The sequence below is a fragment of the Drosophila elegans genome, unplaced genomic scaffold, assembly GCF_018152505.1.
Source record: "Drosophila elegans isolate 14027-0461.03 unplaced genomic scaffold, ASM1815250v1 contig_814, whole genome shotgun sequence".
Classification (NCBI taxonomy): domain Eukaryota; kingdom Metazoa; phylum Arthropoda; class Insecta; order Diptera; family Drosophilidae; genus Drosophila; species Drosophila elegans.
Window position 1 is genome coordinate 3,204,189 of NW_024546167.1, and position 27,720 is coordinate 3,231,908.

Sequence of the window (27,720 nt, forward strand, 5' to 3'; positions counted from 1 at the left end):
GTCCTAATACTTAATAAATATGTAAATTTGTTTCTTATAATAATAACTTTTTAATCGCTTATGACGTACTTTGAGTCCTTAAAAAAATTTGTTTATTGTTTTGGTCCTCTGGTATTCGCAAAACAAGTCTGCTGCTAGGAACTCGAAAACAACTCTTGTAGCTCAGACCTACAGAGCCCATCCAATCGAAACGGTTGGGATTTCGTGATGTGAAACTTGTGTTTTACCATCCAAAGCAAAAAGTCAACATTCACAATGGCGTGAACCAAATTTTTTGAAGGGATTTTCATTTCTGTCAAACTGTTTTAACCCTACTTTTTTGGCTTTTATTTATTAAATGCTATAGAATAGTACAGCTTCAAACGACTATAAAGATTGAAAATCACAGCTTTATATTATTCAAATTTCCATAGATGTATACAACATTAACAGTGCTTATATAGTAGTTCCAGGCTGGCGGCATAAACAAGCCCAGCTGATTGACAGTAAGACCGAAGCACACCGATTCCGGTGAGCTCTGAAATCTTCGGTCACATTAGAATAAAGTTTTTCAGATGGAGAAACTGTCCGCCGAGCTGAGTACTAGGCTTAAGAATCGTATTTATTAACAGAGCGCATACTTTCTTATATTAAATAAGTCATTAAACTGCAGAAAAATAACCGCAGGACAGAAATTGTACTTTTAATATCAAATATTTCTCTTGCTGTGTTAATTTTTATCCACATAATTCCCAGATTAAACGAACACTTCATTTTAACAAGCCCCAAACGTTTAACTCATAGTTTAGAAAAATAGTTTTTTTATACACCCATTATTATCAAATATAGCGCATAAAGTTCTCTTTTAAATTGCAAGAGTCTTTTAGAGTTAGATCGTCATATTTCGTCGATTTTACCTTAAGTTTATAGTTCAAAACCATCAGACAAAAACCCAATATTCGAATGAAATCTACAATACAAAATGTACATGAGTTTATTTAAAATAATTGTTAAAACTACTTAAATAAATATCATACAGTATATTTACAAATTCGAATAGATTAGCCAATTACTTAGCAATTTTAATTACTTTGCTAAATCACCAAGAATTATAAGTCCGTAATAAGCATTGATTACAGGTATGTTGATTCACCTGAAATGAAACAAAGATATTCATATATTTAGTAAAATTATCATTCGCATCCTCTTAGTTTATTGAAGTCAATGAAATTCACAAACATTAATGATAAATATAAAAGTAGCGTGTATGGTTTTTAGTTAAAGCAATGTAAGCCGAGCATATTCGATGATATTGAAACATACAAATGTTGTTTTTTGCTTCAGCAAGTTCATCAGTTCATGGCAGATTTAGGTGCGAGTTTTCTGACACAATTAAAATAAAATCAATGAACTATCTGATCACTATTGAGTATAACTTAAAAATTCAGAAACAATCGCAAGAATATTTAATTTAAATGTTAGAAGTGTTTAATACAATGAGTTCCGGGTACAAATATTCATGAAAAGGTGAGAGGTGATTGATGAGAATCGATGCAGATACTGATAAAGGGTTTGCCCGGTCTGTTGACTTTTCGAGCCGCAGGCATGGGCTCCCACTCACCTATGTACATTAAATTCTAAACAGATGTGCAGAGCCCAGCTGTAACCGATCGGCTTCCTTGTCAAAGGAAAAAGATCATTGTAAGCCTGTCTGCTAGTATACTCGTAAAAGTCTTGGGGACATATAAATCCAGTTCTGGTGGCTTCGTTTTATACATCAAAAATAAGAGATCGTTCAGCCAGAAGTCTTTTAAATCGTCTCGGGTGATTATTCTGGCGAAGTCAATAAGAATATAAATGTGTGGACGATATATGGTAAAAGGGGCTATCTTCAAACATTTGAGAAAAGTTTACTTAAATTCTATAAAATAAAAAAAAAACCGGTAATGGACAAGAAGTCGAATTTAAAGATACTCTTAAATAACAAGTCACATAATAACGTTTATTATTATTCGATTAGAACAGATATATTTTAGTGAGATCTGGTAATTGAGAGGTATAGTATTGCAAGTGATTCAGAAAACTCACCGGATTCCCAATCTTCCTCGCCTTCTTCGGTACCACAGTTGAATTTTGGAGAGGATTGTTTACATGTGATGTATGAATTGTAATTGATGTTCTTATTTTCATTTATACTTCGAGTGTCAGAGGTGATATGAACTTCACTATTCTGCCATTTGATTAAATCAGTTTTTTTAATGGACGGTTGATTAAATATATGATTTTTTTTTATTTCCTCTTTTGTGGAATCATTCAAGCTTGATAAAAGAGGTTTGCTATTAGGCTGTTTGCGTTTAGACGCAGTCGAAGTATTCTTTGAATTGGTTGATGTGTCGTATTGAATTTTAGTCTACGAATATTAGATTTATAAATTAAGCATGTTTTCTGCGCAAAACGTGTTTTCACTTACAACTATATCCTTATGATCCAACGGTTCTATTGTTTGACTTTTCGCTGTATTATCATTGACGGTTGCAGTTAAGACTTTTTTTTTAACAAAACAGTTTGGACTGTCATAATCTGATTTTTTAAAATTTAAAACGTTCTCATTTTTCTCTTTTTCAGAAGGTTCAGCTTGAACATCATTGCTATAATTTTCTGCCTCAAATAAGATTGAAATCTGAAAAGTAAATAAATATTGTATATTTTAGTCAGAGCTCGTGCAAAGTGATGAAGTGATTGACCAATAAATCAGCCATTTAAGTCAAGATCTTTAAAAGTTCTAGATAACGCACCTTGAAGTCCTCTGGGAACGATTTATGTTCTCTGTCCTTATCGATTTCCGATTTGCTTAAAGTATGTATATATTTGTTAACTGTTCCAACGGACTCGCATACTAAACAAATGTAAAATATGGTTAATCGTTAAAATTTATATTTTACCACTTGTACTTACTTGAATCATTTTTCATAAAATATGTATTTAGCCAAAAATGACAAATTTTTTTAGTTGAGGATTTTTGTTCTTGTTCAAATTCAAATTTTATATCACCGGCAACTGCTAAAGATGGTTTACTGGTATATACAAATGATTTCTGAAAATCAATCGTCCAGGTTTTCAGTCTCTAAATTATAAAGAAGGATTAATCAGTTATAAGAAATTACTTTTGCTTTTGAAAAATATTTTTATTATTATATTAAAAAGCAATTGGGCAAACTTCCTTTTAGCTAACATTCTGAAATTTGTTTAAACTTTTTTTATGAGTTTGATTTAGGCCCCAATTACGATGAACACAAAGTTAATTAATGTTAAAAACTGTATTTCGATAGCAACGGGAAAAGCCTTCATTTTCATAAGATGTTTATCATTTGAAACAAAATTAAAGATATGGTTTTTGAAAAAAAAATAATGGGAGTTTCTTATATAAATATTCAACATATATATATTAAAAAAGAGTTTGAACGAAATTGGGGTGTGAACTAAGCGGAAGTTTATCCAAGCAATTTTTTAATTAAGTCATTAAAGCACTTTAAATCTAAAGCCTGTTTTCTCGTCTTACCGTGAGGACGAGAAAACGGGTCTAAAGTAACCGACAGTTAATAAACCAGAAATTGTGTCGAAAATACTTACATCTGGCTTTAAATTTTCTGTGGTTGAGTCGTGTAATACAGATACTGAACATTGTACCGTGCCTAAATTTTGAAGAAAACTGGACTCCGAGAATCGAATTTCGCATACCTAGAATAATATTTTTTGTTTTAGCTTGATCAGTACATAAGTCTCCATAATACTTACGTTAAGGCTTATTTTTGTATATGGAACACTTGAACAAACTAGTTTGGAAAAATACTGAACATATCGTCGCTGAGATGGGATTGTCACACCTTTATGGTCCTTTGTACGCTTCTCATCATACCACGCCAATGCCTCATCAGCAGATTTTTGTAGTCCACTGAACAGTAAATATGCACAAATCATGGTACCTGAAAAAATAAGAATGAATTGATTAGATGGGTCTGTAAAAATATCTAAAATTCAGCATCAAACAGAGCACTTTTTAAAAATGTTGAGTTCTTGTTGACAAACAAATATAATACTTGAGCTGTGATAATCAATAATGCATGCTCTTAAATTATATGTGATGATGGATTATTTAAGCTATCACGACAATTTTCTTACCAGTTCTTCCCTTTCCAGCTTTACAGTGCACTGCAACGACATTGGACGCATCTTCCTTAAGCCATAAATCAACATCCTTACAAAAACGTTGTATTAACTCAATCGTTGGAGGGTTATGGTCTTCAAACGGAAAAACTGCTACTCTCTGTATATTAAAAATTGATATTTTACAATGCCAATGATCGGGACAAGTTATACCTTACCCCGTGAAACTTTCCGATGTCATAATTCCGCTCTAAGCATAGGTTATATATTTTGTAATGTTGGCAATGATTTTCTTCCAAAAATTTATAGACATCCTCCAGACGGTTTCTGTATAGACCCTCTATTATATCCGGTGCCGGATACCCCATGGCAATTATGTTATCATTAATGTCTGTAAAAAATTAGGCGTTATTTGAAATATTTGTTTCTCAATTACAAACTTGATAAGTTAAGTGGCTTACATGTTAAATCCAAATTGTATCCTTTTTCTATGTATCGTATACGTTTTTTGCTCACTACTGTGCGTATCACGTTAGACATTAACGAAATGGTGTTGGCCATATTTTTAAAGTTAAAAGACTTGTCTTTTTTTAAATTAGGTAAGCTGCATCCATTCAAATCTATTTGGAAACCAGTTTTTGACTTATGTTTACTCCATTTCAATGCTTAGGTTCTGAAAAGAGAAGAAAGGCAATCCAATATAAATTTAAGAGGCCTAAACAGCACTAATGCAATGCTTTGATACCCCTTTACTAAGTGCATGGTTCATTAGCCAACTGGTTAAGACGTACATAGAGCTGCTCTGTTCCTTAAGTCTGTTGCGTTCCGAAAAGGCCTTTAAACCCGACTTGACAGCCATTTGTTAAAAAATTAAAGGATTCAATAAATTTGATACTCTCAAAACTATTTGTAATGATTTTTGGTCTAACTAGTTCAACAATTTATTACATTTTTTAAAAAGATGAAATGTCAGTCACATCGTTGTCCCATATCTGTAAACAGGTTATTTACTATTGCAATAGGAACAAATGGGTGTAAATATGGAAGATATAGTGTTCAACTCTTAAGAAGATTGTCTTTGTAACTGCCTCATAAATTTAGAATTAAATATTTTGCGTTGCGATGCAAATGAGAGAGTTAAGCCGTCAAAAAAATACTTTTACCTTACCAAGAGTACAACTTAACTGTTATCCCTCGTACGATTATATATTTAATCAAACGTAAGATGTTTTTTTCATATTTTATAGCTTTGGGTCGACATATTTCTGCATATAGTTCTGAAAATCGCAAACCTTTCTTAGATACATTTCTAGGCAAGTACACATACAGATATGCAATTCTTTCACAGGAATAGTTTTGAACACATTCAGGAACGGGTAAAGTGTTAGCCTAAACCCTTTTCATTTAGCATTTTGCCCAACTTCGGTGTATGTATGTCCTTAAAATTGCCATTCACACACGCAGACACACATATACGGCACACACGTGAAACATACTTACATGTATATGTATCGACATATTATCAAAGATAAACAATATAACAATTTTCCGCTTGGCATAATACATTTAGTTCGACTGCCGAATTGTTCAACTTGCCAATAAAGTTTTCTTATTGAAGTCAGTGCACGGAATTCGAGCAATTAAATTGCTTCACTGCATAAACTGGCGATTTTTAAACCATCAAAATCCTTATTAGAAACACCGAACAGTAATTTCGAATTACTTAACATAGCGACTGATTTGGCAACTGTTTTTTGTTTTATCTTGTAGACACACTTTTTTGACAAACTGTTTGCGAATGGTGGTATGTATTGTAGTTAGCGCACATATGCATGTACAGAAATATGCAGATATGGATGGGCATGTGCACATATATGCACCGATTTTGGTGCATTTATGTACATATTTGTTTAAACAAAAACATATTTACAATTCCACAGACATTTTACACATTTACACTATCAGCACCACACGAATATATGGGCCTACTGTTTAATACATATGTATGTTCATATGGGTATGTTTAAGTCAATAAGGCTAAATGTATTTGGGTTCCAACCGAGCAGGTTTTTGTTACTGCTTTTCAAAAAGTTATCACATGTTATACATTAAGCCACGAAATTCCAAATAAAACTTTTAAATTATGTGTAAAACTTAAACAATAGCTCATGCTCTATTAAGTGTATTATTAATTTATCAAGCGTGAGATCCACAGGGTGTTTATGGTGAGCGATACCACTAGAAGTTGTGAGAAAAAATACATGTAGCGCAATCGACGTGCAGGGAGCCCTTTCGATTAAATTGTGTATGCAAAAACTATCGATTCACAATCGATACATTCATTTATTTATATTTAATATTTTTTGTATATATTTTCTTTCGGAGAAAACCCGTGTTTTTTTTTATCAAGTACATGAAAAATTAAAACCAAACAAAATGGACTGTAAATTACTTAGAACCATTTTTGTTATGGTTTTCTTATTGTGTTGGCACACTAACTACTGCTTATTTAAAAAATACATTTTATTTAACTTCTTAAGGAACATACCAACCTTAAAACATTTCTAACATTAACTAACAACAAGGGAACGATTTCTTTAAACATACATAAATGGTTATTCACTAAACGACTAAATTGATTAAAATTCAGAAGAATTAATTCAGCAATTAAGGGAACGTCCGAAAATGTTTCCTGAATTTGTTAAACAGCTGTTATCAAACAGCCGTTACATACACTATTTGTAAGTTGCTCTAGCTTTTTTTCTCTCAGCTCTTGCTGGAATAACGGGAAAATGGCTAGGGATGATTATTCACTATTGATCGACTTTGATTTACCCTATTAAGAGTTGTATAAGAGGAAAACAGCTTTTTTATGGCTTGCATTTTAAATAAAAAAACCTAAACTTTCCATCTCAAAAAATTTACTTAGCTAGTATTTGAGTTAAGAACAAGGTTACATATGTAAAATTAGGATAGGTTTAGGAATTGTTTTGTTTGGTTTATTCAGGTATTTTAATTGTGTTTGCCTTGTTTTGCATTACAAATTCAATTCAACATAGTCCTTGTCGGCGCACTAAAAAAGTTTCTACGGGTTTAAGCAGCTTCTTGGTATCGTAGTCGTGAATCTCCAAGAGTCCAAGGTCTTAAGTCCTAACCGGACTTATCGGATTTAATATTGCGTGGGCAGAAAAAACCTTAAGCACGCAGATATTTATGTTCTAAGATTTTAAAATTATGTATAAGTTCTGGAGTAATTAGATGAATATGCTTGAAAAATGTCAAATTAATGGGTATTATGGTCGAGAAATTGGAAAAAATACTTATGATACATTTTTCGAGGTAATCACGAAGTTTTTTTTTTCTATTTTTCGAGCATTTTGAAGCAAACAACGCAATTTAAGCTAAAAAAAAATATGTAATAAAATTTGTTATTAAAAAATTATAAAATATCCTGATTACCTGCTGATTTATGTGAAGAAGTAATATTAAAATAATTAGGTTGTCCTAAAAAGTTACGCCTAATTTATTCTGGCATACTTTTCTATAAGAATAAATAAATCGAAACGCAAACTGATCTTCGAATAACAATATAACAAATTTAAATTCGTGTTGGGATATTATAAGAACCCATATTTTCTATAAATTATGTTGGTATCTGCGTTACACAAATAAAAACAAACAATTTGCCGTATTATTCAATTTATTTTTCTTTTTTTTATTATTCTTTAAAAAGTATCTGCAGTCACTTACACCAAATGAATTCTAACCCCTTAGGCTAACTAACTAACCGACATTTTCATCAAACAATTATTGCTTTTAGAACTTACTGCATTCTAATAAATCTCAAGGTAGTCTTTAGGAAATACACTAACTAATGACTTGTCAAATTGTTAAATAAAAACAAACATAATTGCTAAAACCGAAGAGCCGGTATGTCATAGCCCAGTAAGTCACACTTAACTTAAAATAGGCGCTTTAAGCATTGTCTAAAGCTTGAGTTTTTAAGCAAAACTGCAGAAGGCTGCAAAACTTGAGTTTTTTTTGATAAATTAAAAAATTAGGTAGATCGATAAATAGTAGTCATGTTATTATATATATTTCTTACCAAATTTAAAGTTAATATCTTAATTATTGTTGGTGGTCTGCTTGCAAACGCTTTTATAGTCGTCAAGATCCAGCTAAATATGCTGAAAAACGGACAGGTTATTTTCAGATCGGATCGTTTATGGATCTGAAACACACTTTTCCTCGGAACCGGGCTACCATACAGCTTTAATTTAAAGCGTATATCAGGGGATTTTTGAAAATTCTGTAAAAGCGAAGACCTACATTGTTCCGAATACTTAAAGATCTTTAATGCATAGACCAATTATTTTGCGAAAGCTTGTACGTATACGAAAAACTTTACGCATTTCCTTTATTAAAATTGCGTACTTCTAGAATTTGGTTTGACGTTGTTCGAGTCTTAGCGTATTTGTTCTTACTAGTTTTCTACGTTATAACTTAAATTTTAAGTGCTTGCAATTGTCATGTTAATGGGTATTCGTAAAATAAATAATGAAGATACGACGACTATCAGTTTTGTTGATTTGATGTGGGTTTGTGGGGATGGACGATCGAAAACGATCGAATGCTACGATTTTAAACGTTTCGAGTCTGCGCTCTGCGGTCGCACTTAAGTTATTGTTTATTAATCTTTACTCATAGGCAACCCTTAAGCAACTATGAGTGGTGTTGTCATTAGAATCGATGGTTTCCAACCGGCGAACGGGACCGGAATCGTCCAGCTGATTGTCCGCCAGTGCGACCGTAGCTGGCGCTGCTTCCGCTGCTGTAGCGGCTGCTCTCGCGTCCGCCGCCATAGACCTCACGACGGTTAAAGCCGCTCCCGCCGGCATCCCGTCCATTATAGCTGCTGGCACCGGATCGGCCGGAACTATAGCCCCGCTCCGTGTGGCGACTCGATGAGCCGCTGGATCCGCGCTGCCGGAATCCGCCACCGCCTCCGCTGCCGCTGTTCGTGATGCTGTGCCGGCCGAAGCCGCCGCGCCGGCCCCTTTCCACCGGTCCGCCGCCACGCCTACCCTGACGCGGCCGCCCCTTTGAGATCTCGACACGCAGCTGGGAGCCCAGTAGCTCCGAGCCGTTCAGTATGTCGCACGCCTTCTCGGCGTCGTCGCGATGCTCGAACTCCACAAATGCGAAGCCCGGGGGGTTGAACGCTATCCAAACCGAATTCAGCTTGCCGTACTTTGTGAACTCCCCCTCCAGATCGTCCTTTTTCACCTTATCTGTCAAATTGCCGACATAGACTCTGGTGCCACGCTGATCGCCCATGCTAGACATCTGTAGTTAGTGCGATATCCTTTCAGATACCTGCCTTGGAAAAATAAATAATCAATAAGTTATCACCACCGGATAGTTTAGCGTTTGTATCTATATCAAGTTTTCAACCAGGGTGGTTAAACTCGTTGCAAAAATGCAAATTTTTAAAAATAGCCTCGAATTTGGAACATTGAAATCGGGCGAAAACTGTGTTTATTTATAGTACTCCAGGCCCTTAAAAAAAGGGACTTCCCATCACACTAGGGACTTTGATATCTACAAATTATAAATAAGTATAAATTTATTATTTATTATTTTACTCTCCGTTTTAAGGAATAAGGTATATTTGCCACTCGTTCTAACGCAAATTTATCTTTCAGAACCATTATTAAAATTAATCAACATAAAAACTAAATGGGTTTATGACCCATTTATTGAACGGATTGACGGATTTATTGAAGCGCAGAAAGAGAGAACTGTATAAAGATTGCTTGAAGATTTTTGGTAAGAAGTCCACAGCCACAATTGTTTTTAAACGTTAAGCTTGCAATTTTTACATATGAAGCTACATTTTTTTATTATAACTTATTAAATTTTCCGGATTTAATCTCAGCTGTATTTTTTTTACCGAAACCTAGCAGGTATTTTTGTTATCGTTTCCGTCAATTTTTTTAATTCTTGTTATTAATATAGACTTTGACAAAAAAAAGAACAATATACAATCGGTTCTTACCGTTATTTTTCAAGATATCTGGTTTGTCGCCAACTTTGGCCTATATATTCGTAATGAGGACGTTTCTGGACCTTTCGGAAGTTTATGCCAAAAAGGATTCTGTTAGTTATAGTTCGCAAAATATGTTTCCGAACGTTTATTTTATCTGCCAGTTATAAATTGTATAATTTAAAAGAAACATGCAGTCAGTGGTTTCTCAAAATGTATGTCTGGCGTGTATCATTCCCAATTTCGAAACAGATTTGGAATTCTATGTTCGATTCCATTGTTCTTATTAAGATATAATTCGACATGTCTTATATGTGTGTGTTTGGTCGCGTTTGTTTATTGTTTTCTTAAGTATTTACGAAAGGAAGCATAATAACAAAGAACTACAAAGTTTATACATTTTTTAAATTTATAATGGCAGAAATGGAAATCCAAAGTAATAAAATGACGATCACAGAGGAAGCAATAACGGTAATCAAATAATTAATGGCTATATTTATATTGTGTTGAAAGTGAATTTATTTACCTTTTTTCTAATGCGCAGTTAGGTTGTGGAAATACACACACATTATTTGCACGCATACATACAAATATGTAAGGGTGATTGTACGCATAAAAAGAGCGCTTTTTTTCAAAATAATAATTAAATTGACAAACGAAATCTCAATTTATTTAAACACTTTAATTTAACTTAATTAGTGAATTGATTTATTTAAATCATTTTTTGATATTCAACCAAGTTGTGCTTAGAACAAACTTATTTATTTTACATTTTACAAAGTACGTTGAAAATAGGTTGAAATTTTAACAGTTTTTCGGCTTATTAACGTAAAATTTTTAGTTGCGCTATAATTTTAGATACAGACAACAAATTTTCAATTTTATATGTCCTTATAGTACATACTAATTGGTTATGCCTACGTAATTTTTTCAAAATATTATATATTTTACAATATATATGTATATTGTTTAATAAAATTACCTATATTTTTTAGCAGACCCGCAAAGAATGCGGAAAAAGGGGACGTAAACCAGGAAGAAAGACGTCGACAGAAAAATTGGATATCAAGGCAAAGCTTGGTAAGGCACAATGAAAAACTGGCATGCAACTGCAACCGATTTACTTAAAGGTTGAACTATCATTAAATGTTGTCCCCATACATATCCAGGTTTCTTAAACCAAAAACTTTTGCCTATTTAAATTTGTTGTAACTACAATATAAAAACAATTTTGTTATTTTCCCTAACACTAAAAAATAAATATCTTCACTGGGAATGTATGTACACACATTATATATGTATTTAAAATGTTTAACCGAATTTTCACACAAATTAACTTACTTCTTTTGTTACCTAATTTAAAACTAAACTCATTCATACAATATTGTTTCCCCTTTTTTCCCCTTACAGAACGTAGCAGGCAAAGTGCTAGAGAGTGTAGGGCACGTAAGAAACTGCGGTACCAGTACCTTGAGGAGCTGGTTGCGGATCGGGAGAAGGCAGTAGTTGCGTTACGTGCCGAACTGGAGCGCGTCGGTATATACATTTTCATGCCAAGTTCAACCAATTTATTTATTCTTATCCCTATTACAGTTAATACAATGGAATAGACAGTTAAGCGAAAACAACACCCCCATCAACAATGATCAGTTGCTTCAGGAAATCGGAATCCTCAAACAAGAATAATATTTTTTATTTCTTAACTCTTATAATAAATATAAGACATTTGCCATTTATGTTATTACTTTAACAATGAAAATGATGCTTGTTTTTTAAATATAAAGCTTATAAAATTGTCCTAGTATCATAATTGCAAAAACAACAGTTGTAATAATAAATTATTTAGTATAAAACTTTTATTTGGCCGAAAAGTATTCAATACGCAATGTGTACTTCCAAAGCATGATCTGAAGAGTTAGAACATTTTAAGTGGGCCACGATTTAATTTTTTATTATATTCATAATGATTTCAAATGAAAATTAAAAAAAATCTAATAAATTTGCCATTGTCCCTGTCCAAATCCAATAGATCACTACTAGCAGAGCAATTGGGATTGTTGACAGAATTGAAATCTTGATTACCAAAGAAGAGGATAATCAAGCGCTCCGTAACCACAGTTTTTAAAAAAAGAATTTTAATTCTATTCAAACTGCCGATACCTTTTTTCCCGCTTTAATTTTAAAGTCTACTGAATATCTGTAATATTCGAGTTTCTAATTTTTACTGTTTTCACTTGTCCTGTAGAGACTTTACGTTTCGCTTTAAGAAACAGCTTTTTTTTTTATTTTGTTTTGGCTTGTTTGTTTTTCTATGAATAATTCTATTGTAGGACAATTTACAAACAGAAGCTAAAACAGCTGTTTGTTGAATCATCGCATCTAGCACAAACTGACAATTTTTGGCATGGCAAAATCTAATAGGGTTTAAAGAGAAAATTCTTGGCACAACAAAAATAAACATTTATTACATATTTTCAAAATCTTTAAGAAAATGTAGATAAAATTAATTTTTTCGGTTAATAAATTGCAGAGTGAAACAGTGGTAAATAGACAATAGTTTTAACTATTCGATAACTTATTCGTTAACCAATCTATCGATGGTTTATCACATCTCTTGCACGGCTTATAACTACAGAAGAATACAGAACAAATGTAAACATTATTTATAAGCAGAGATTATAATTACTAAATTACTTAAAAACTAATGTTAATCCTTATCACCGAAATCTCAAATTAAATAACATGGCGTTTAACGGATTCTTAGAGTTCTTTCAAAAGGGCAAGGTATGGTTGGTAGAATAAAAAAAAAATATAAAACTGATCCATTTTCGAACGAAATTTCAGACATTTAAGCCAAAGAAGCCCTTTGCGTCAGGAACAATTAGATATTCTCTACATAAACAAGCTCAGGCCAGTCTGCAATCTGGGATTAATCTTCGGCAAGTAGTCCGACTGCCGCAAGGAGAGAATTTAAACGACTGGCTAGCTGTGCATGGTAAAAGCTATTATATTGCATAAATAATACATTTTGTTATAGAAATCTTCTTATTTTAGTTGTGGACTTTTTCAATCGCATCAACCTTATTTATGGTACTGTTTCGGAGTTTTGCAACGAAACAACTTGTCCAACTATGTCCGGGGGATCGCGGTATGAGTATCTTTGGGCTGATGGAGATTTGTAAGTGAACAAGGACAGTTCGCCATGCTGAAAACGATTATGAATTTATATAATTTCAGATACAAAAAGCCAACTGCCCTCTCAGCCCAGAAATATATTGAACATTTAATGGACTGGATTGAGACACAAATTAATAATGAATCTGTTTTTCCTGTTTCAACTGGTAAAGTTTTAAGTTTGATCTAATTGTTTGTATTAAGGTGAAGCCTGAATCCAAATAACTTTGAACAATTTTTAATCTTGAAGATATTTAATATTTTGGATACAAAACTGCCGTTCGGCTTAGAACAATTAATTTAAGATTAAGATTAATTTTACTATTATAAAACTAACAAAAACAAATACGTTATTTCAGATGTTCCCTTTCCAAAGAATTTCTCAGCTATAAGTCGTAAAATTTTAACCCGACTTTTTCGTGTTTTTGTGCACGTCTATATACACCACTTCGACAGGATTGTGAGCATTGGCGCTGTGAGTAAAAACATAACGTATACCCTTTATATACCCATTATATAACATAACAAAATTATTTAATTTTTAGGAAGCTCACGTAAATGCCTGCTATAAACATTTTTACTACTTTGTGCAAGAATTTGACATGATATCGGCCAAGGAGCTGGAGCCTTTACAAGAAATGACATCTAGAATTTGCAAAGACAAGGAATAGTTGTAATACGTACTAGATTGTGATGTACATTTTTATTGTTTATAAAAAAATAAATAAGCTTACATGGAGTTTTGTTTATTTTGTTAAGATTAAGTAAAAGCATTAATTTTTTGGTATTTTTTATTGTTTTGGGACCAATATTTTGTTTGCTACTGTCTATGAAATGAAAACTGCATTTTTTAGAAATTGTTTATGCATAGCGGTCTATTTTGTATGGGCTATTCCTTTGGTATATTTAGTGTGCCATGTTAAGTGTAATCTTAAGTCCAATAGATTTGGTCACACTGAAGTAAACAGAATCTTTTTTCGCAAAATATATTATATGCTAAAACATTTTACTGCAGTAACCCAGAGTTAAAGTGTTGTTTAAAATGGAGATGGTTGACCCAGATGCACATTTGGTGGCCTTAAAAGGTACAGAAAATTAGCATGTTTTTTTTTTTAAACCTAATGAGTTCTGTTTTGGTTATTCATAGTGATGCGTTTGATGCGGCCCACTTTGGTGGGACTTGGACCCGTCGTAACTTGCGAGTCCACGGATTTGGTTCAGCGATTTAACAATGTGCAGGAGAGTGACGGAGTAGCTGGTGAAACCCTGGCGGCGGGACAAGTCCTGCTGCTTCCGCAATCTTTCGGGAGCATTTATTTGGGCGAAACGTTTGCCAGCTACATCTGCGTCCACAACACCACCGCCAATCCGGTGGAATGTGTGACGGTTAAAGCCGACCTGCAGTCGAACACAACGCGCATCAACTTGTCCATGCACGAGCACGCCAAATCGCCGGTGACATTGGCCCCCGGTGGAACCATCGATGATGTTATCCGATACGAGGTTAAGGAAATCGGAACTCATATGTAAGTGGAAATTTTTGTGATCTACCTTATTAAGTAGGAAAGTTACATACATCTGTACTACTGGCACTTATTTACTTATGTTTATTGCATCAACCAAAACAATCGCGAATTCTTTGGAACTAGAAATACAGGTTCATTTTAATCATAAAGGCCACTCTTTTCGACATTATGGCAACTTAAAAATAAATTTAAATTGCCATTAAGGCGACATATTATAATTGCTTTAACATAATAATCATATATGTATGTATGTATGTATATTCAATCTATGGTTTATTTCTATAGTCTTGTCTGCGAAGTAAATTACTCCACACCAGCTGGTTATGCGCAGTCACTGAGAAAGTTTTTCAAATTTCAAGTCCTAAAGCCACTCGATGTTAAGACCAAGTTTTACAATGCGGAAATCGATGAAATATACTTGGAGGCCCAGATACAAAACGTTACCACCAGCCCATTTTGCCTGGAGAAAGTTGAATTGGATGGTTCGGAGGACTACTCCGTAACTCCCTTGAATACGTTGCCCAATGGGGAGTCTGTTTTCACGGTCAAACACATGCTGCAGCCAAATAACAGCTGCCAATTTCTTTATTGTATAAAGGTACATAAGTTGTGGAAAAATAATATTTACTTGATTTAATCAATTTTCCTGTATTATGAGCAGCCCAAAGGAGACATTGCAAAGAATATAGACACTCTGCGGCAATTCAACAATGTGGGAAAACTGGATATTGTCTGGCGTTCAAATCTTGGCGAAAAGGGTAGGCTGCAAACTAGTCAACTGCAGCGGCTGGTAAGGAATCAAATGATTTCGATTTAAAAGATTTATGTAAATTTCTCAATTTTAGCCATTTGAGTGCAAAACGCTTCGATTGGAAGTACTGGATGCCATGAACACCATTAAAATCGGGACAGTATTTACGTTCAACTGTCGAGTAACCAATACATCTGAGCAAGCGATGAAATTGAATGTGCGCCTGGCTGCAACATTTTCAGCGGATAGTCAATACACTGGTTGTGCCGATTTTATGCTTGGTCTACTTCAGAGTGGAGAATCTGCTGAATTTCCCATCTCCGTTTGTCCATCGAAATTGGGACTCGTTAAGATATCACCTCTGATATTGACCAATACACTCCAAAACGAACAGTTTACCATAGAAAATGTTGTCGATGTTTTTGTTGTTAATTCGGACTACAACAACGACCCCACAACGCACCAAAATAAGTTGATTCGCTACGAAAGTGCTGCAAATTGCTTAACTCAAAAGCAAGTTCAATTGCAGGTTGTGTAGAATTATCTGTTAATAAATGTACACATATGTATGTTATTAAAAATTCGTTTTCTTTAATCTAAATCGGAATGACCTTTAAATCTTGTTTGCTGAATTCTTAAATTTCTTATAAAAAAGCTTGACTGTTTGTTAACAATTAACATTATTTCTTGTTTTTTTTGTTGTTTTTAAGAATAAACCCATAAAACTTAAAATCTGATTTTTAAAATTTTGAAGTACACGGAATACCCTAAATATGTCAAAAATTTTCTAACAATACTTCATATTTAGATCAATTCTTAAATGAGTGGTAATCTTCGGCATTTTCAGCCCGGTCACACTTTCAATGTTTAGATCACAACATTGGACTAAATCAAAGATGTTACGAAATGTGTGCACTTTTTCCACGCATTTCGGAAAATGCGTTTTTCAAGCAAACCAGACTTTTCGTGGCATGGCGGGTCATTCAAAATGGGCGAATATTAAGCATACTAAAGCCCTGAAAGACGGTGCCAGAGCGGCACTGTTTGCCAAGATTTCGCGGCAAATCCGGATGGCCATTCAGGAGGGAAACTCTGCGGATCCCGCAATAAATTCTCTTCTGCGGACGGAAATAGAAAGGGCCTTGAAGCAAAACATGCCCAGCGGTACAATACAAAACACTTTAAACAAATTTAAATCTAATAAAATTCAACTTAAGAAGTACCGCCTTGACATCCGGTATAAAAGGAACGTATACTTGATATGCATGCTTTACACAGACAACTTTTCTGGAGTAAAAATGGACGCGACACCAATGATAAAGAAAGCCGGGTAATATACCATAATTCTTATTTTCTATTCTCGTCATATGATAAAATTGTGTTATTTTTTTAGGGGCGAATTCATGGATGTCGGAAACCTGTTTGAGGACTTTGGCTTGATAGAAACTCGGTTTGATACATCAAAGCTCCTTAACGGGCCCAGTTTGGAAGATAAAGCCACTAATGATGCGATAGAACTTGGTGCGGAAGAGATCGAAATAGTTGACAATGCCGAAGGCTCGGTTAATGTATGTAAACTTAATGTTTATAAACTTTTTTTTCGAAAAAGTTCCGTCAATGTTTACACTTCACCATTTTATTTTCAGTTCCGATGTAGTCCTGTTGTTTTAACTGCCTTAAGTAGAAACTTGGAAAAGGCTGGATACAATATAGAAAATAGTGAACACATATTTTCTCCTATGGTAAGGCCTCCTGTCCTCTAACGTTAATTCCTTGATTAAAGTTTAAAAATTGTTTTTTATAGAATGTTGTGAAATTATCCGTAGAAGACCAAAAAGCGTACGACGTGTTTATAGAAAAACTGAGAAACATCCCAGGTTTAGAGGATATATATAACAATGTTGAATAAAAACAGACCTGTTGAATGAAACGTTTTACCCTTTGAAGCTTTTTATTTTTACAAAGGGGAAACTATACATACAATAATTTAAAATATATTTTTATGTACAGTATTAAACAAAAAAATATACCCATGCCGGAAAAATGTATTACTGATCTAAGCCAGATTGTATGACAGCTATACAATACGTGGGCTATATTAACGGATTTCTTTTGTTCAAAAAGGTTTGCTTAACATTTGTAATGCAAAAAAATTGTCCTGGCCAATACAAAATTACCAATTTATCATATTGTTAAATATTAATATTTTTGTAAGCTTAAAAAAAAAGATAATTATAAGTGTTCGGTACAATTTTAACGCGATTCGTCACCATCCTAAAAATAATGTTAACATAATGTTCCACGCTCAATGTTTCAGAATCAACAAATTTTGTACTGTTATCAAGGAGCTTATGTAAAAAGACAAGGATACCCTTAATGAAATTACACTTCAGCTGTGAAACCAAACCAATACATGTGGAATCGAAATCAGTGTTCAAAATAAAGAATCATATAAATATGAATTATTTAAGAGTTATTCGGAATAACTGGAAAAAATGTACATTCGGAGCGGCTGTGTCTGTCTACGCCCTTCAATCGCTGAAAACGCACATTGAGTATGCAGTCAGAAAACACTAGAAAATACAACAAATCTTTAACCTCCATTTTCCTCCAGGATTGAACAACATATGAGAGAGTTTGCCTCCAATGTCCAGTCTAATTGGGTATCAGATCGGCCTAAAAAAGTTCTTGTGGTTATGAATCCCGTGGCCAATAAAAAGCGTTCGGAGAAATTTGTGAGTATTGCCGGCACACTTGACCGTCTAAAAACTCAACCTTTTTGCCTTTGTTTTGCAGTTCAAGAACTACTGTGAGCCGGTTTTGCATTTAGCTGGCTATTCGGTCGAGATCCTGCGCACCAACCACATCGGACATGCCAAGACTTACGTGGAGGAGATGTCGGCGCTTCCCGACGCGATTGTGGTGGCCGGTGGCGATGGAACCTCATCGGAGGTGGTGACCGGGCTGATGCGGCGACGCGGTAATCTCTGCCCAATAACCATACTCCCACTGGGGCGTTCGGTTCAGTCCGCATCCAAGCGCATCCACATCTTTGGCGTGAAGGATGTGGCGTATGTCAAGAGTCTCTGCCAGGCTTTGGAACCCATGCTCAAAGGTGAAAGCCACTACCAAAGCGTTATCCGATTCGATGTGATCAACGAGGACGACGGCAGCGATGGCCAATTGAAACCCATATTTGGCTTGAATGGACTGTCGTGGGGTCTGTTGGAAAACATTGACTCGGCCAAGGATAAGTACTGGTACTTTGGCCCACTCCGACACTATGCTTCCGCTGCCTCCAAATCGTTTGCCGACAACTGGAGCCTGAAGACTGACTATGTGTACACTCCACCCTGCCCGGGCTGCGTGGACTGCGCCTCTGTCCAGCGCCAGGAGGCCGCTCTGCCGTCGGGGCTCTTCACGCGAAACCTCTTCAAGTACCAGAAGAACCCGGCCGAGCCCAAGAGGACGCTGGTTAAGAACGACAACTGCAGCAATCAGATTAAAGGGAGCGTTGAGGCCAGTCAAATAAACATCAGTTGCGTTCAGAATCAGGATAACTTTGCGGAGCTGGAGAGCCAATTTATTAGTTCATTGCAGCCGGGCTGGGAGTTCATAAAGCAAATACCACAAGTCACCTGCAGCAACATTTTACCGAATTTGGTGGTCAAGAGTCGAACTATTCAATTGCATCCGGCCGGCGAAATGGCAGACAAGTTCTACTCCATCGACGGGGAGGAGTACGATGCAAGACCCATTAAGGTATCTGTTGTTCCCAATGCTATTAAAGTTTTTTGTTAAAATTTTCAATGTGTATATTGATTGATTCTTGATTAAATGGCGCTATTAGTATAGCATAACACATTCACAGCAAAAGTTAACCGCTATTTCTTCCCAAATCCAGAGCTGCGTATAATCATTCTCAAATTTCTCAGCGGTGATCAAAATCAATTTATCGTTTATTCGAATGCATGAGCCAGTTTTACGGCGCAGTACTTTTATTGTAAATGATTTTGGCTTGCAATTAAAGTGATCATACCAACATTTTCTGGCAATACACTCGATGGAACGGATATAGCGTGGAAAGTAATTTAAGCCTAAATCGATCCAGTTGATCTTCGATGAGCACTCCCAGGGCCGCTGTTTAAAGCCATCAATTCGCGGATGTGACACTCGATCCATGAACGCGCTTCTCGTTCGCAGGCTCTTGCTCCTCGACGACTCCTTCTTTTCCACCATCGCAAAGTGGTTTGTCTCCCAGGCGGCAAAGTGGCTGACCGAGATCACATCACTGTCCGCATAGAAGGGCAATTCGTACGACGATCGCTTGTATCCCAACTGGTAGCTCTTCTCCTCGGGCTCCCCCGGCGGATCGATGCTCATGTAGCGCGGATTGAATGCCTGTCCCAGTATTTTGCTCAAGGACTGGATTGAAAGCTCTGCACAATAGTCGGCTTCATCTTGAACTGAGCCAGAAACTGCCAGCAGCCTGAGGCAAATGGCCAGCCAGATGAGTTCCTTTTGCCAATTCATATTTGGACACAATATTTGCAAAAACATGGCTGGTTGAAAAACAGGGTTACACCAAATGCAACTAATTAATCGATCGTTATCGTCACTTTCTACACTGCACTGGGAAATATAAAGGGAACTTCGATTTAAATGTGTGTAAAATAAAACATAAAAAACAAATACACGATTTTAAATATAAATTATAATTTGTTTATTAATTTATTTAGTGTAAAGTGCATTAAAACATTTTGAAACGGTCGAACCAATAACTTAAAAGAAGTTAAGATATGTCCCTTTATGTTTAATATTAACCTAAATATATTCTAGGGTCCGTTTTCTTATCCACATGGGACGTAAACACGAGACGGACCTAAATGTTTTAAAGACAAATGATTTTAAATTACGAATTACAAGATCAACAGGTCAGATTTCCTAATAAAGTAGGACAGTTATTTAATCAATCATATTAGCCGTATCGACACCTCTGACGGCCTTCTTTATCATCACTAAACTCCGAACGAATTCCCATCTCTATGAGCGATCCGTTGTTTTATCAAAACACTAGCAAGTATGTTGTACTTTGTAAAATATACATATATATTAAATCTGCATTATTAAAAATGGTTCCTCGTATTACAACTACTGAGTGTATGCTAGTCCTTGGGTTCTGTGTAAAGTGAACGAATCGTAAACGCGCTGCAGCTCCGACAAACGATACTCCTCCAGGCAAACAATGCCCTGCAGCGATGGAGACAGTTTTAGGGCGCAGGATAGGCAGTGAACAACGTGTCGTTTTTCCTGTTCCTTGATAAACAGTACATTGAAAACTTCAACCTGACGAAAAACACAAATGGATTATTAGTACAACAATTATCGATACAAATATAGTTTTTAAATATGAAGGAATAGGTATATATTGAACTTTACTAAGCTACACAACATTACGTACCTCACACTGTCCGCAATAATGGGAGGCTTCGTTTTTCCCGCGGCCATTAAATCGTATTTCCACACCTTTCGATTTCACGTATTCTTGTATGTGCAACACATTTTTCAACGTTTGCAGCAAACACATTCTGTAAATGGGTTAGCATAGTTATACATAGACTCCAATATTAATAGTTTCTCCAGACATGTACTCACTTGATCAGTTCGAAAAGTTTGGTATCGGAGACTTTAATATTCCTTGCAAGGTTCCAGCTTAAATGAACCATCGGAACAATACTTTTGAATGCTTGCACTTTATTCCATTCATATCGTTCGATGGCAAGAGAATACTGACGCCCAGTTAATGGTCCAACATTCCACGCAATATTATTGCACCATCCCACCGACTGAACCCAATGTACGCATCTAAAAAAAGACAGATTGACAAAGTTAATTAATTGTTCAATTGCACTACACAACACACAAATTAAATAAAGTGTAAATTATTACAATTTTTGCCTTTTTAATGACTTTAATTACATAGTTTAACTTATATTTTGCTTACCCAGCGTTCACCCAAACCAAGTCTCCGGGTTTTTGTATAAATCTGTAGACTGGAATATTCTCCTTGTATAAATCTTCCAAGACGGGCCACCACGAGCCGTGCAGATAGCTGATGTTGTTCTTCTCGCACAAGTTGTGAACGCCGCCCCAGTAGGCATCTGGAACGGCAAACCATTCACAGTCCCCTGGACCGATATTGATGTTGATTGAGCAGAAGTTATTGTTTTCCTGATGGCCAGGTGTCCTACTTCCGGGCACTTTCATGTACAATTGAACTGTGTTCATGCCCAAAATAACGTGGCCAACGTGAGAAAGCATATTGGCAGCGGATATAACTCTTGCAAAAGCTGGCAGTTTTTGTAGCTCTGTTAATTGTGGTTTCCATTTCTTCTCATCGGAGAGGTCAACGTTGGTGCCAAATCTACAAGAAGTCAATGCACATAAGTTGAGTTAAACAAACATTATAAAGTAGGAATTTCAAGTACCTTAACATTTTGCTATTTATCTTGTGTTTTTTACGCTTTAAAACAATATTTGAGTTGGATACTGAGTCCTTGGAGTCTGAGTCCGACATCGCTTGGGAGCCCGGAAATCCCTTATCGCTTTCGTCCTGCGGTAAAATAAGCTATGCGATAAAGTAAACTGTATTCATGTTGATCAGTGACTACACAACGAATGTTACCTTCAGGCTGTCCTGAAAACTGGATGCTTGATACTGGGCATATTTGGCTATTGTTGTGTGAGACCGATGGGAAATGCAGGCCCAAACCCGCTTGCCCTGCGATGTGTCCCAATTTTCGTCGGGCGACTGATGAACTTGTGTCCGGACCTCAACACTATGATCCGGATTGGCTTCCACCAGCGTTTTGGTCGAAAAGAGACCGAGATCTAACTTCAGAGCCCCAGCCAAGCCGCGTACAACGGCAATGGGATGTTTTAGGCAAAACTCCTGCAACTGGGGACTGAACGCATTCTTCTTATTTTCTAAATGAACCGAGGGAGTGGGGGGCAGGAGCTGATCCCTTGTGAGTTTCTGCGGTGGGCAATCGGGCGGAGATGGCGGGGGCGCATTCACTTGCAAAATAGTGCAGTGTACGGGCGGTTCGTCGATCGGCAGCTGCTTAACAGCTGCCATCAACTGTTTTGAGTCCATTTGTATTTTGAACGTGGTCGATAAGTCGGAGGTAGAGCCTCCGTTATATTCGTGATGCCTGGAGTCCTCATTTAAATTGTTACTCAAAGCATCTTGGCTTAAACGCTCAAGCTTAATAGTCTCACTATGTTTGTAAATATCATTCGAGATGTCATCAAAAGTGTCTACAACACTTTGTTCCGAAACCTTGTTACTTTCCGGCATTGTGTTAAAATTGCGCTGGCTTAAAGTCTCTGAAATATCTATAAAAAAGAGAGAAAAAATAAGATGTCAATAACCATTAATTACGTTACTTAAGATGGTCAAAGTACCCTTTAGATTTTGATGCAATTGAGAAGATGTCTGAACATTGTTCTGAATTAATTCTTGTTGGCCTGAGCCATCTTCCTTAATACGTTTCGCAGGTATGGGGCTTTGGCTGAGTTGGCTGTGCGGATAAGGTGGTGGTGGCCCCTGTAAACATAACACTCTGTAGTTAAACTATTTCAACAAACGCTAACCTTAGAACTTTTAAAGAAAGCCCGAAGTGACTTTTTTCGGTCTGGTTTTCAATTTACCTGTATTGGACTTTGTTTAGTGTTTTGTCTTGGAATCATCTGCGCTGTTTGTTGTTGGCGAGAGTTCATTTCTAATGATATTGGCAGATTCCAAGCTTCTTCAATTGAACACAATGTGCGGCGCTTTGATGTAATACTTGGCAATGGTGCTTGACTGAGCTGGCCCTCTAAAAAGGTTATTCTCTGTGACAGTCCTTTCGACAGCCCAATTGTGTCCCTTTTCATGCGAATTGCTTGTTTTTTTCGTAATAATGATGACTTCTAAAAGAAAATACATAAATAATATAACGCCAAATATGAGCGTCAATTTGAACATTTACCTGGAATGAAATTTGTTTGGTTGCATTTAAATAGCACGCATAGGCATCACGTAATTGACCACAGCTTTCATAAAGTATTCCCAGATTGGTCCATGCGGCTTTATGGTCTTTATCCAGTTGCACAGCACATATGTAAGCCTGAAGTGCGTCGGTCGGCTGATTTTGTTGCTGATATAAAACGCTTTAAGTGCATAACTCGAATTAAAAATTACTAAAAAGGCAAAATAGTTATGGCGTTTTTTACCCGATCGAACACCAGGTATCTGCATTCCCCTCACTTTTCTCCACCGAGTTTCGGTATGCTAGGAAAGCATCATGAACCTTATTGATGCCAGCATAACATCTACCCAGTAAGTATAATGATTGTCCACTCTTGGGTTCAGCTTCAATTGATTTTTGAAGATAATTTAATGCGTTCGCTTCACGTTCCTTTTTTTCGCCTAGGCATTCTACGCAGTGGTACATCCATCCTAAGCAAAGAAATAAGAATTTATTTGCAATTGTTGTTATTAATATGAGTGCATTTATTAAATAAATTAAATTCTTATTAATTAAACAAAGTACAAAAAAGAAAACAATAGTTTGGCATCTTACCTAATTGTCTATAAACATCTGCTTTTAGTTCCAATGAAATATTTTTTTCATTTAGAAGAAATTCATATCCATCCTTTGCAGCCTTGTGCTTGTTTTGAACTTCATACAAATGCGCGATTTGAAATTTTACTGTTAAGGAAATAATAAGGAATTAGTTCAGGATAAATGTTAGAATTAATTAATAAAAAACAAATAAATAAATTATCTTTAATAGTTAATTGTTATAAGATTATGAAGCTCCGTTTGAAAGTACTTACCTTGAAGTTCAGAAAAGGTAGAGGGATATGTATAAAGCAGCGACAATTGCAAATGTTTCAGGGCAATGTGAAACTCCCCGCAATGTTTAAGCATAAGACCTAATCGCAAATGAACTTCATTTGCACATGTAAAGTTGGGACTTAAGTATAAAAGCTCCTGAAATGATTTAATGGCCCTGGAAATAATAAAAAAAACATTTCATTAAGAAAGGAGTTGAAATAAAATATAATTCAAATATTTCAAGATATCATATCATACTATTCAGCCCCAATAAACAAATTTCATAAAAATGCAATATAACACGGCGGCTAAAACATCTACATACACACATAACTTATCATTTTACACTGTTTTTTGTTAAAGAATGGGTTTTCAAAAGTAAATGTTTTTAGTTTTACTGAGCTTCACCCTTATATTTTGAAATTTCAAACCAATTATTTACAGTCTGGGATGTTTACATACACATGTATGTATGTACATATTTATTCGCTTGCAGTCACGTACACACTTACACACATACGTATGTATGTATGAATATAAAAATTCATGTAACATACATATGTTTACAGTTGACTAGTGGAATACTAACGATTTATGTATAAATGCAAGTAAAAATGACTCTTGTTAGCAAAATGCGGCTAGAAAGGGCATAATTTATCTGTGAAAATCTATAGAACTTGCTTAACGGCAGACATGTCTGCATGCACTTAAAAAAATGAGGCAGACTCATTGGTATACATTGGGCACAATTGTTTTGATATTTGTCTCAGTTTTATTGATTATTTGTGGCAGACGGAGAAAACCTCAACGTTAGATTTCTGAATTGTTGTATTTAAACAAAGAACACATATTAACCCCGAAATTCACATAACGACCTTAAAGGGGGGCAATTCATTGCATTTTGTACACACACACACACGCACAATGTACATACATGTAATCAGACTAAATGTTCTTTTATACAATCGATTCGCTATAACAAAGGGACACATACTTTTCAAATATAAATTCCCGTTTAATTTAGTAACACCAATTTATTCTGTTAACGAATTTGATTGCAAAATTAATGTCTACAGAATACATTTGTCATTCAGAAAACATAAAAAAGACAAGCGAACAACAAAAACTAACCAGCAAACGCACTTTTTGTATAGAAAATCTTCCAGTCTTAATTTTATTTCGTTGTGAACACTTATAAATATATAATATTAATGGCAGTGTTGTTTCAAGTAGAATCTATTTAGTAAACAATTTTATATCAATACAATAGAGATGTGATAAACTCGATAAGCTCGGCCAACGAATACATGGGAACGATATGAAATCGACACGTTTTTATCGGAAGTTATCGAATATTTTATTTTCCAAACGAAAATGGTCCCACCAAATTTGTGTTTACCTTTAAACAATACGAACGAATTAATTTTTTTTTTTGATTGATTTTGTCTTATGAAAAACTTCTTTAACATTTGAGAAATTTTATGATTGAACTGGGGATTCTAAATTTTTGTATTTTCTTTCGCTTGTTCAATTAACTATCAGATTCACGAGCTTTAAAACTATATACATAGTTGTGACTGAAAAGTTTTTAACAATTAAAAAATAAAGTTTTTTGGCAAACCATTTATAAATATATGATTTTTAATTATTATTTTTAATGTTTTGTTTTTATTTAATTTTAAAAAGACAAAAAAAAACACACATATATTTTACGAAATCAAGCTAATAATTTTTCTCTATACGCTTGAGTAGATTAAAAATAAAAATAAGGATCAAACTTACCATTTAAAGCACCGAAGCTTAAAATAAGCGATACCAATTCCATACATAAATGCATGGTTTGTCCAGTAATTCTTTTCTCGAAATCGTAAATACTTCTGGTACGCAGATAATGCTGAAACATATAATTATAAATTTAGACAATTTTAATTTTAATTGTTAAACTTAAACTTACTCGATACTCAAAACGGTACCTATCAGAGGTTTCACTTATTAGATTTACTTTATTATAAATTGTTTAAAATCACATAAAGTGATTTTTGTAAACCTCCTAATAAATGGAGCCTTATTCTACAATACTAACATTCAGATATATGCAGGTATTACAATACTAAACTATACATTTTTTTAAAATCAACCCACAATATTCTTATTTTAATTGCCAGTAATGTATATGTATTTAACTTGGAACTGACGATTTGGGACGCAAATTTAATTAGTAACACTTATAAACTTATAGCTCTTATGTAAAACCGAATAGACTATTCCTAGAACAATTTTGCCGAAAATGTATATCAAAACTTGGTGGTTCTTAAATGTGTTTCCATATTAACCAAGATATGGTAGTTAGTCCATGTTCATAATGCTCTTTAATTATTACTAGAACTGAAATCAGGTGCACACATATGATTACTTACCTTCCGAGTATTCTCCAAGAAGCAGATGCAGGTGGCCCAGTTTACAAAGAGCATTAACATATTGTTCATCTTGGGGGTTTTCATCACTGTTGAATCCCTTTTCGTTAGTTTCTTTATCAAGAATCTTGGAGTCTTCATCATTTTGCGACGATGAGTTTTCCATATGTTCACCTGCTACATTTGAAGGGTCATACTTTTGTATAACATTTTTATCATCAAATGTGTTCTTCATTTCATGCACTTGGCCATTAGATATATAATTCTGCAAGTTCGTTACAGTCTGTTGCACCAAATTCTTTATTTCCGCATTTTTTGAGTTGGACAAATCCAGAAAGCCATAGTATCGACTAAAATATAAATATTATTAAACAAGTATCGGCCGGCCAACAACTAACTTACCTATCCAACTCGCGAACTAAGCAATCCTCCTCAAATGAAATTTGACCCATTTTTAAGGCAACTGTTGTAAAAACGCACCGTCTACGGAAGTGTGTACAATAATAAAGCGTAGTTTTTAAAATCTTTTTTATTTATATTTTCATTTCAGCGATGGAACAACATCAATATATTTTTAGTGATGAGTGCGATTAAAACTTAGTGACGTGTCGTGTTCACTTATAATATACCATTCACACCGCGAAAATAAGGAACGGCTAGAAATTTGTTGGAAGTAATAGCCTGATTCCATTTCCATATTAGAGAACTTTTCAACTGTGCCTGATACCATTGGTGCATTAGCATTTAGCTAATGCTACTCCGTCATGTTAGTGGCACGAAC

At 35.0% G+C, this 27,720-nt stretch overlaps 9 protein-coding genes across 20 annotated transcripts; 5 read left to right on the forward strand and 4 right to left on the reverse strand.

The window, feature by feature from the left end:
* Positions 1-950: 950 nt before the first annotated feature.
* LOC108142041 (phosphatidylinositol 3,4,5-trisphosphate 3-phosphatase and dual-specificity protein phosphatase PTEN) lies at positions 951-6,383 on the reverse strand. 4 transcript variants are annotated; one of them, XR_001774275.2, is made up of 12 exons: positions 5,644-6,383; positions 4,605-4,816; positions 4,362-4,534; positions 4,159-4,303; positions 3,775-3,962; positions 3,610-3,717; positions 2,935-3,103; positions 2,775-2,875; positions 2,450-2,659; positions 2,068-2,389; positions 1,601-1,812; positions 951-1,132 (listed from the first exon to the last, which is right to left on the reverse strand). XR_001774275.2 is itself a non-coding variant. In XM_017265718.2 (12 exons), the coding sequence occupies exons 3-12, from the start codon at positions 4,702-4,704 to the stop codon at positions 1,113-1,115; spliced, it is 1,536 nt and encodes a 511-aa protein (XP_017121207.1). In that variant the 5' UTR covers positions 4,705-4,816; positions 5,644-5,931; positions 6,086-6,383; the 3' UTR covers positions 951-1,112. The 4 variants fall into 4 exon arrangements, 3 of the variants coding, with proteins under 3 accessions (XP_017121207.1, XP_017121206.1, XP_017121209.1); XM_017265718.2 differs by lacking the exon at positions 1,601-1,812 and having other exon boundaries at positions 5,644-5,931; positions 6,086-6,383; XM_017265717.2 differs by lacking the exon at positions 1,601-1,812 and having other exon boundaries at positions 5,644-5,931; positions 6,074-6,383.
* Positions 6,384-8,500: 2,117 nt separating this feature from the next.
* LOC108142114 (RNA-binding protein Rsf1) lies at positions 8,501-9,603 on the reverse strand. The gene has a single exon (XM_017265812.2). The coding sequence runs from the start codon at positions 9,487-9,489 to the stop codon at positions 8,884-8,886; it is 606 nt and encodes a 201-aa protein (XP_017121301.2). The 5' UTR covers positions 9,490-9,603; the 3' UTR covers positions 8,501-8,883.
* Positions 9,604-10,514: 911 nt separating this feature from the next.
* Positions 10,515-12,048, forward strand: LOC108142102 (REPTOR-binding partner). Of its 3 annotated transcripts, none has more exons than XM_017265796.2 (4): positions 10,515-10,660; positions 11,185-11,269; positions 11,600-11,721; positions 11,783-12,048. In XM_017265796.2, the coding sequence occupies exons 1-4, from the start codon at positions 10,604-10,606 to the stop codon at positions 11,873-11,875; spliced, it is 357 nt and encodes a 118-aa protein (XP_017121285.1). In that variant the 5' UTR covers positions 10,515-10,603; the 3' UTR covers positions 11,876-12,048. The 3 variants fall into 3 exon arrangements, with proteins under 3 accessions (XP_017121285.1, XP_017121287.1, XP_017121288.1); XM_017265798.2 differs by having other exon boundaries at positions 10,516-10,660; positions 11,188-11,269; XM_017265799.2 differs by having other exon boundaries at positions 10,518-10,660; positions 11,600-11,725.
* Positions 12,049-12,132: 84 nt separating this feature from the next.
* Positions 12,133-14,102, forward strand: LOC108142101 (MOB kinase activator-like 3). Its single transcript, XM_017265795.2, has 6 exons — positions 12,133-12,973; positions 13,034-13,184; positions 13,244-13,367; positions 13,427-13,530; positions 13,723-13,838; positions 13,909-14,102. The coding sequence occupies exons 1-6, from the start codon at positions 12,932-12,934 to the stop codon at positions 14,032-14,034; spliced, it is 663 nt and encodes a 220-aa protein (XP_017121284.1). The 5' UTR covers positions 12,133-12,931; the 3' UTR covers positions 14,035-14,102.
* Positions 14,103-14,304: 202 nt separating this feature from the next.
* Positions 14,305-16,535, forward strand: LOC108141690 (probable trafficking protein particle complex subunit 13 homolog). Of its 2 annotated transcripts, XM_041710553.1 has the most exons (6): positions 14,305-14,448; positions 14,511-14,889; positions 15,175-15,487; positions 15,551-15,679; positions 15,735-16,169; positions 16,488-16,535. In XM_041710553.1, exons 1-6 carry the CDS (start codon positions 14,406-14,408, stop codon positions 16,509-16,511), a joined length of 1,323 nt encoding a protein of 440 aa, XP_041566487.1. In that variant the 5' UTR covers positions 14,305-14,405; the 3' UTR covers positions 16,512-16,535. The 2 variants fall into 2 exon arrangements, with proteins under 2 accessions (XP_041566487.1, XP_017120659.1); XM_017265170.2 differs by lacking the exon at positions 16,488-16,535 and having other exon boundaries at positions 15,735-16,221.
* Position 16,536: 1 nt separating this feature from the next.
* LOC108141730 (probable transcriptional regulatory protein MYPU_6240) lies at positions 16,537-17,570 on the forward strand. Its single transcript, XM_017265223.2, has 4 exons — positions 16,537-16,970; positions 17,034-17,208; positions 17,287-17,382; positions 17,445-17,570. The coding sequence occupies exons 1-4, from the start codon at positions 16,537-16,539 to the stop codon at positions 17,547-17,549; spliced, it is 810 nt and encodes a 269-aa protein (XP_017120712.1). The 3' UTR covers positions 17,550-17,570.
* Positions 17,571-18,037: 467 nt separating this feature from the next.
* LOC108141966 (acylglycerol kinase, mitochondrial) lies at positions 18,038-19,516 on the forward strand. Its single transcript, XM_017265615.2, has 3 exons — positions 18,038-18,195; positions 18,255-18,375; positions 18,437-19,516. The coding sequence occupies exons 1-3, from the start codon at positions 18,098-18,100 to the stop codon at positions 19,439-19,441; spliced, it is 1,224 nt and encodes a 407-aa protein (XP_017121104.1). The 5' UTR covers positions 18,038-18,097; the 3' UTR covers positions 19,442-19,516.
* On the reverse strand, positions 19,487-20,218 carry LOC108141967 (protein trunk). The gene has a single exon (XM_017265616.2). It carries the CDS (start codon positions 20,198-20,200, stop codon positions 19,487-19,489), a length of 714 nt encoding a protein of 237 aa, XP_017121105.1. The 5' UTR covers positions 20,201-20,218.
* A 357-nt stretch (positions 20,219-20,575) lies between these two features.
* LOC108141964 (lysine-specific demethylase 6A) lies at positions 20,576-27,487 on the reverse strand. Of its 6 annotated transcripts, none has more exons than XM_017265612.2 (15): positions 27,342-27,487; positions 26,943-27,289; positions 26,308-26,419; positions 24,525-24,700; positions 24,268-24,396; positions 23,918-24,143; positions 23,674-23,854; positions 23,354-23,611; positions 23,108-23,249; positions 22,326-23,038; positions 22,129-22,253; positions 21,645-22,064; positions 21,296-21,505; positions 21,102-21,228; positions 20,576-20,986 (listed from the first exon to the last, which is right to left on the reverse strand). In XM_017265612.2, exons 1-15 carry the CDS (start codon positions 27,389-27,391, stop codon positions 20,792-20,794), a joined length of 3,411 nt encoding a protein of 1,136 aa, XP_017121101.1. In that variant the 5' UTR covers positions 27,392-27,487; the 3' UTR covers positions 20,576-20,791. The 6 variants fall into 6 exon arrangements, with proteins under 6 accessions (XP_017121101.1, XP_017121099.1, XP_017121100.1 ...); XM_017265610.2 differs by having other exon boundaries at positions 22,129-22,268; XM_017265611.2 differs by having other exon boundaries at positions 23,354-23,614.
* Between the last annotated feature and the right edge of the window lie 233 nt (positions 27,488-27,720).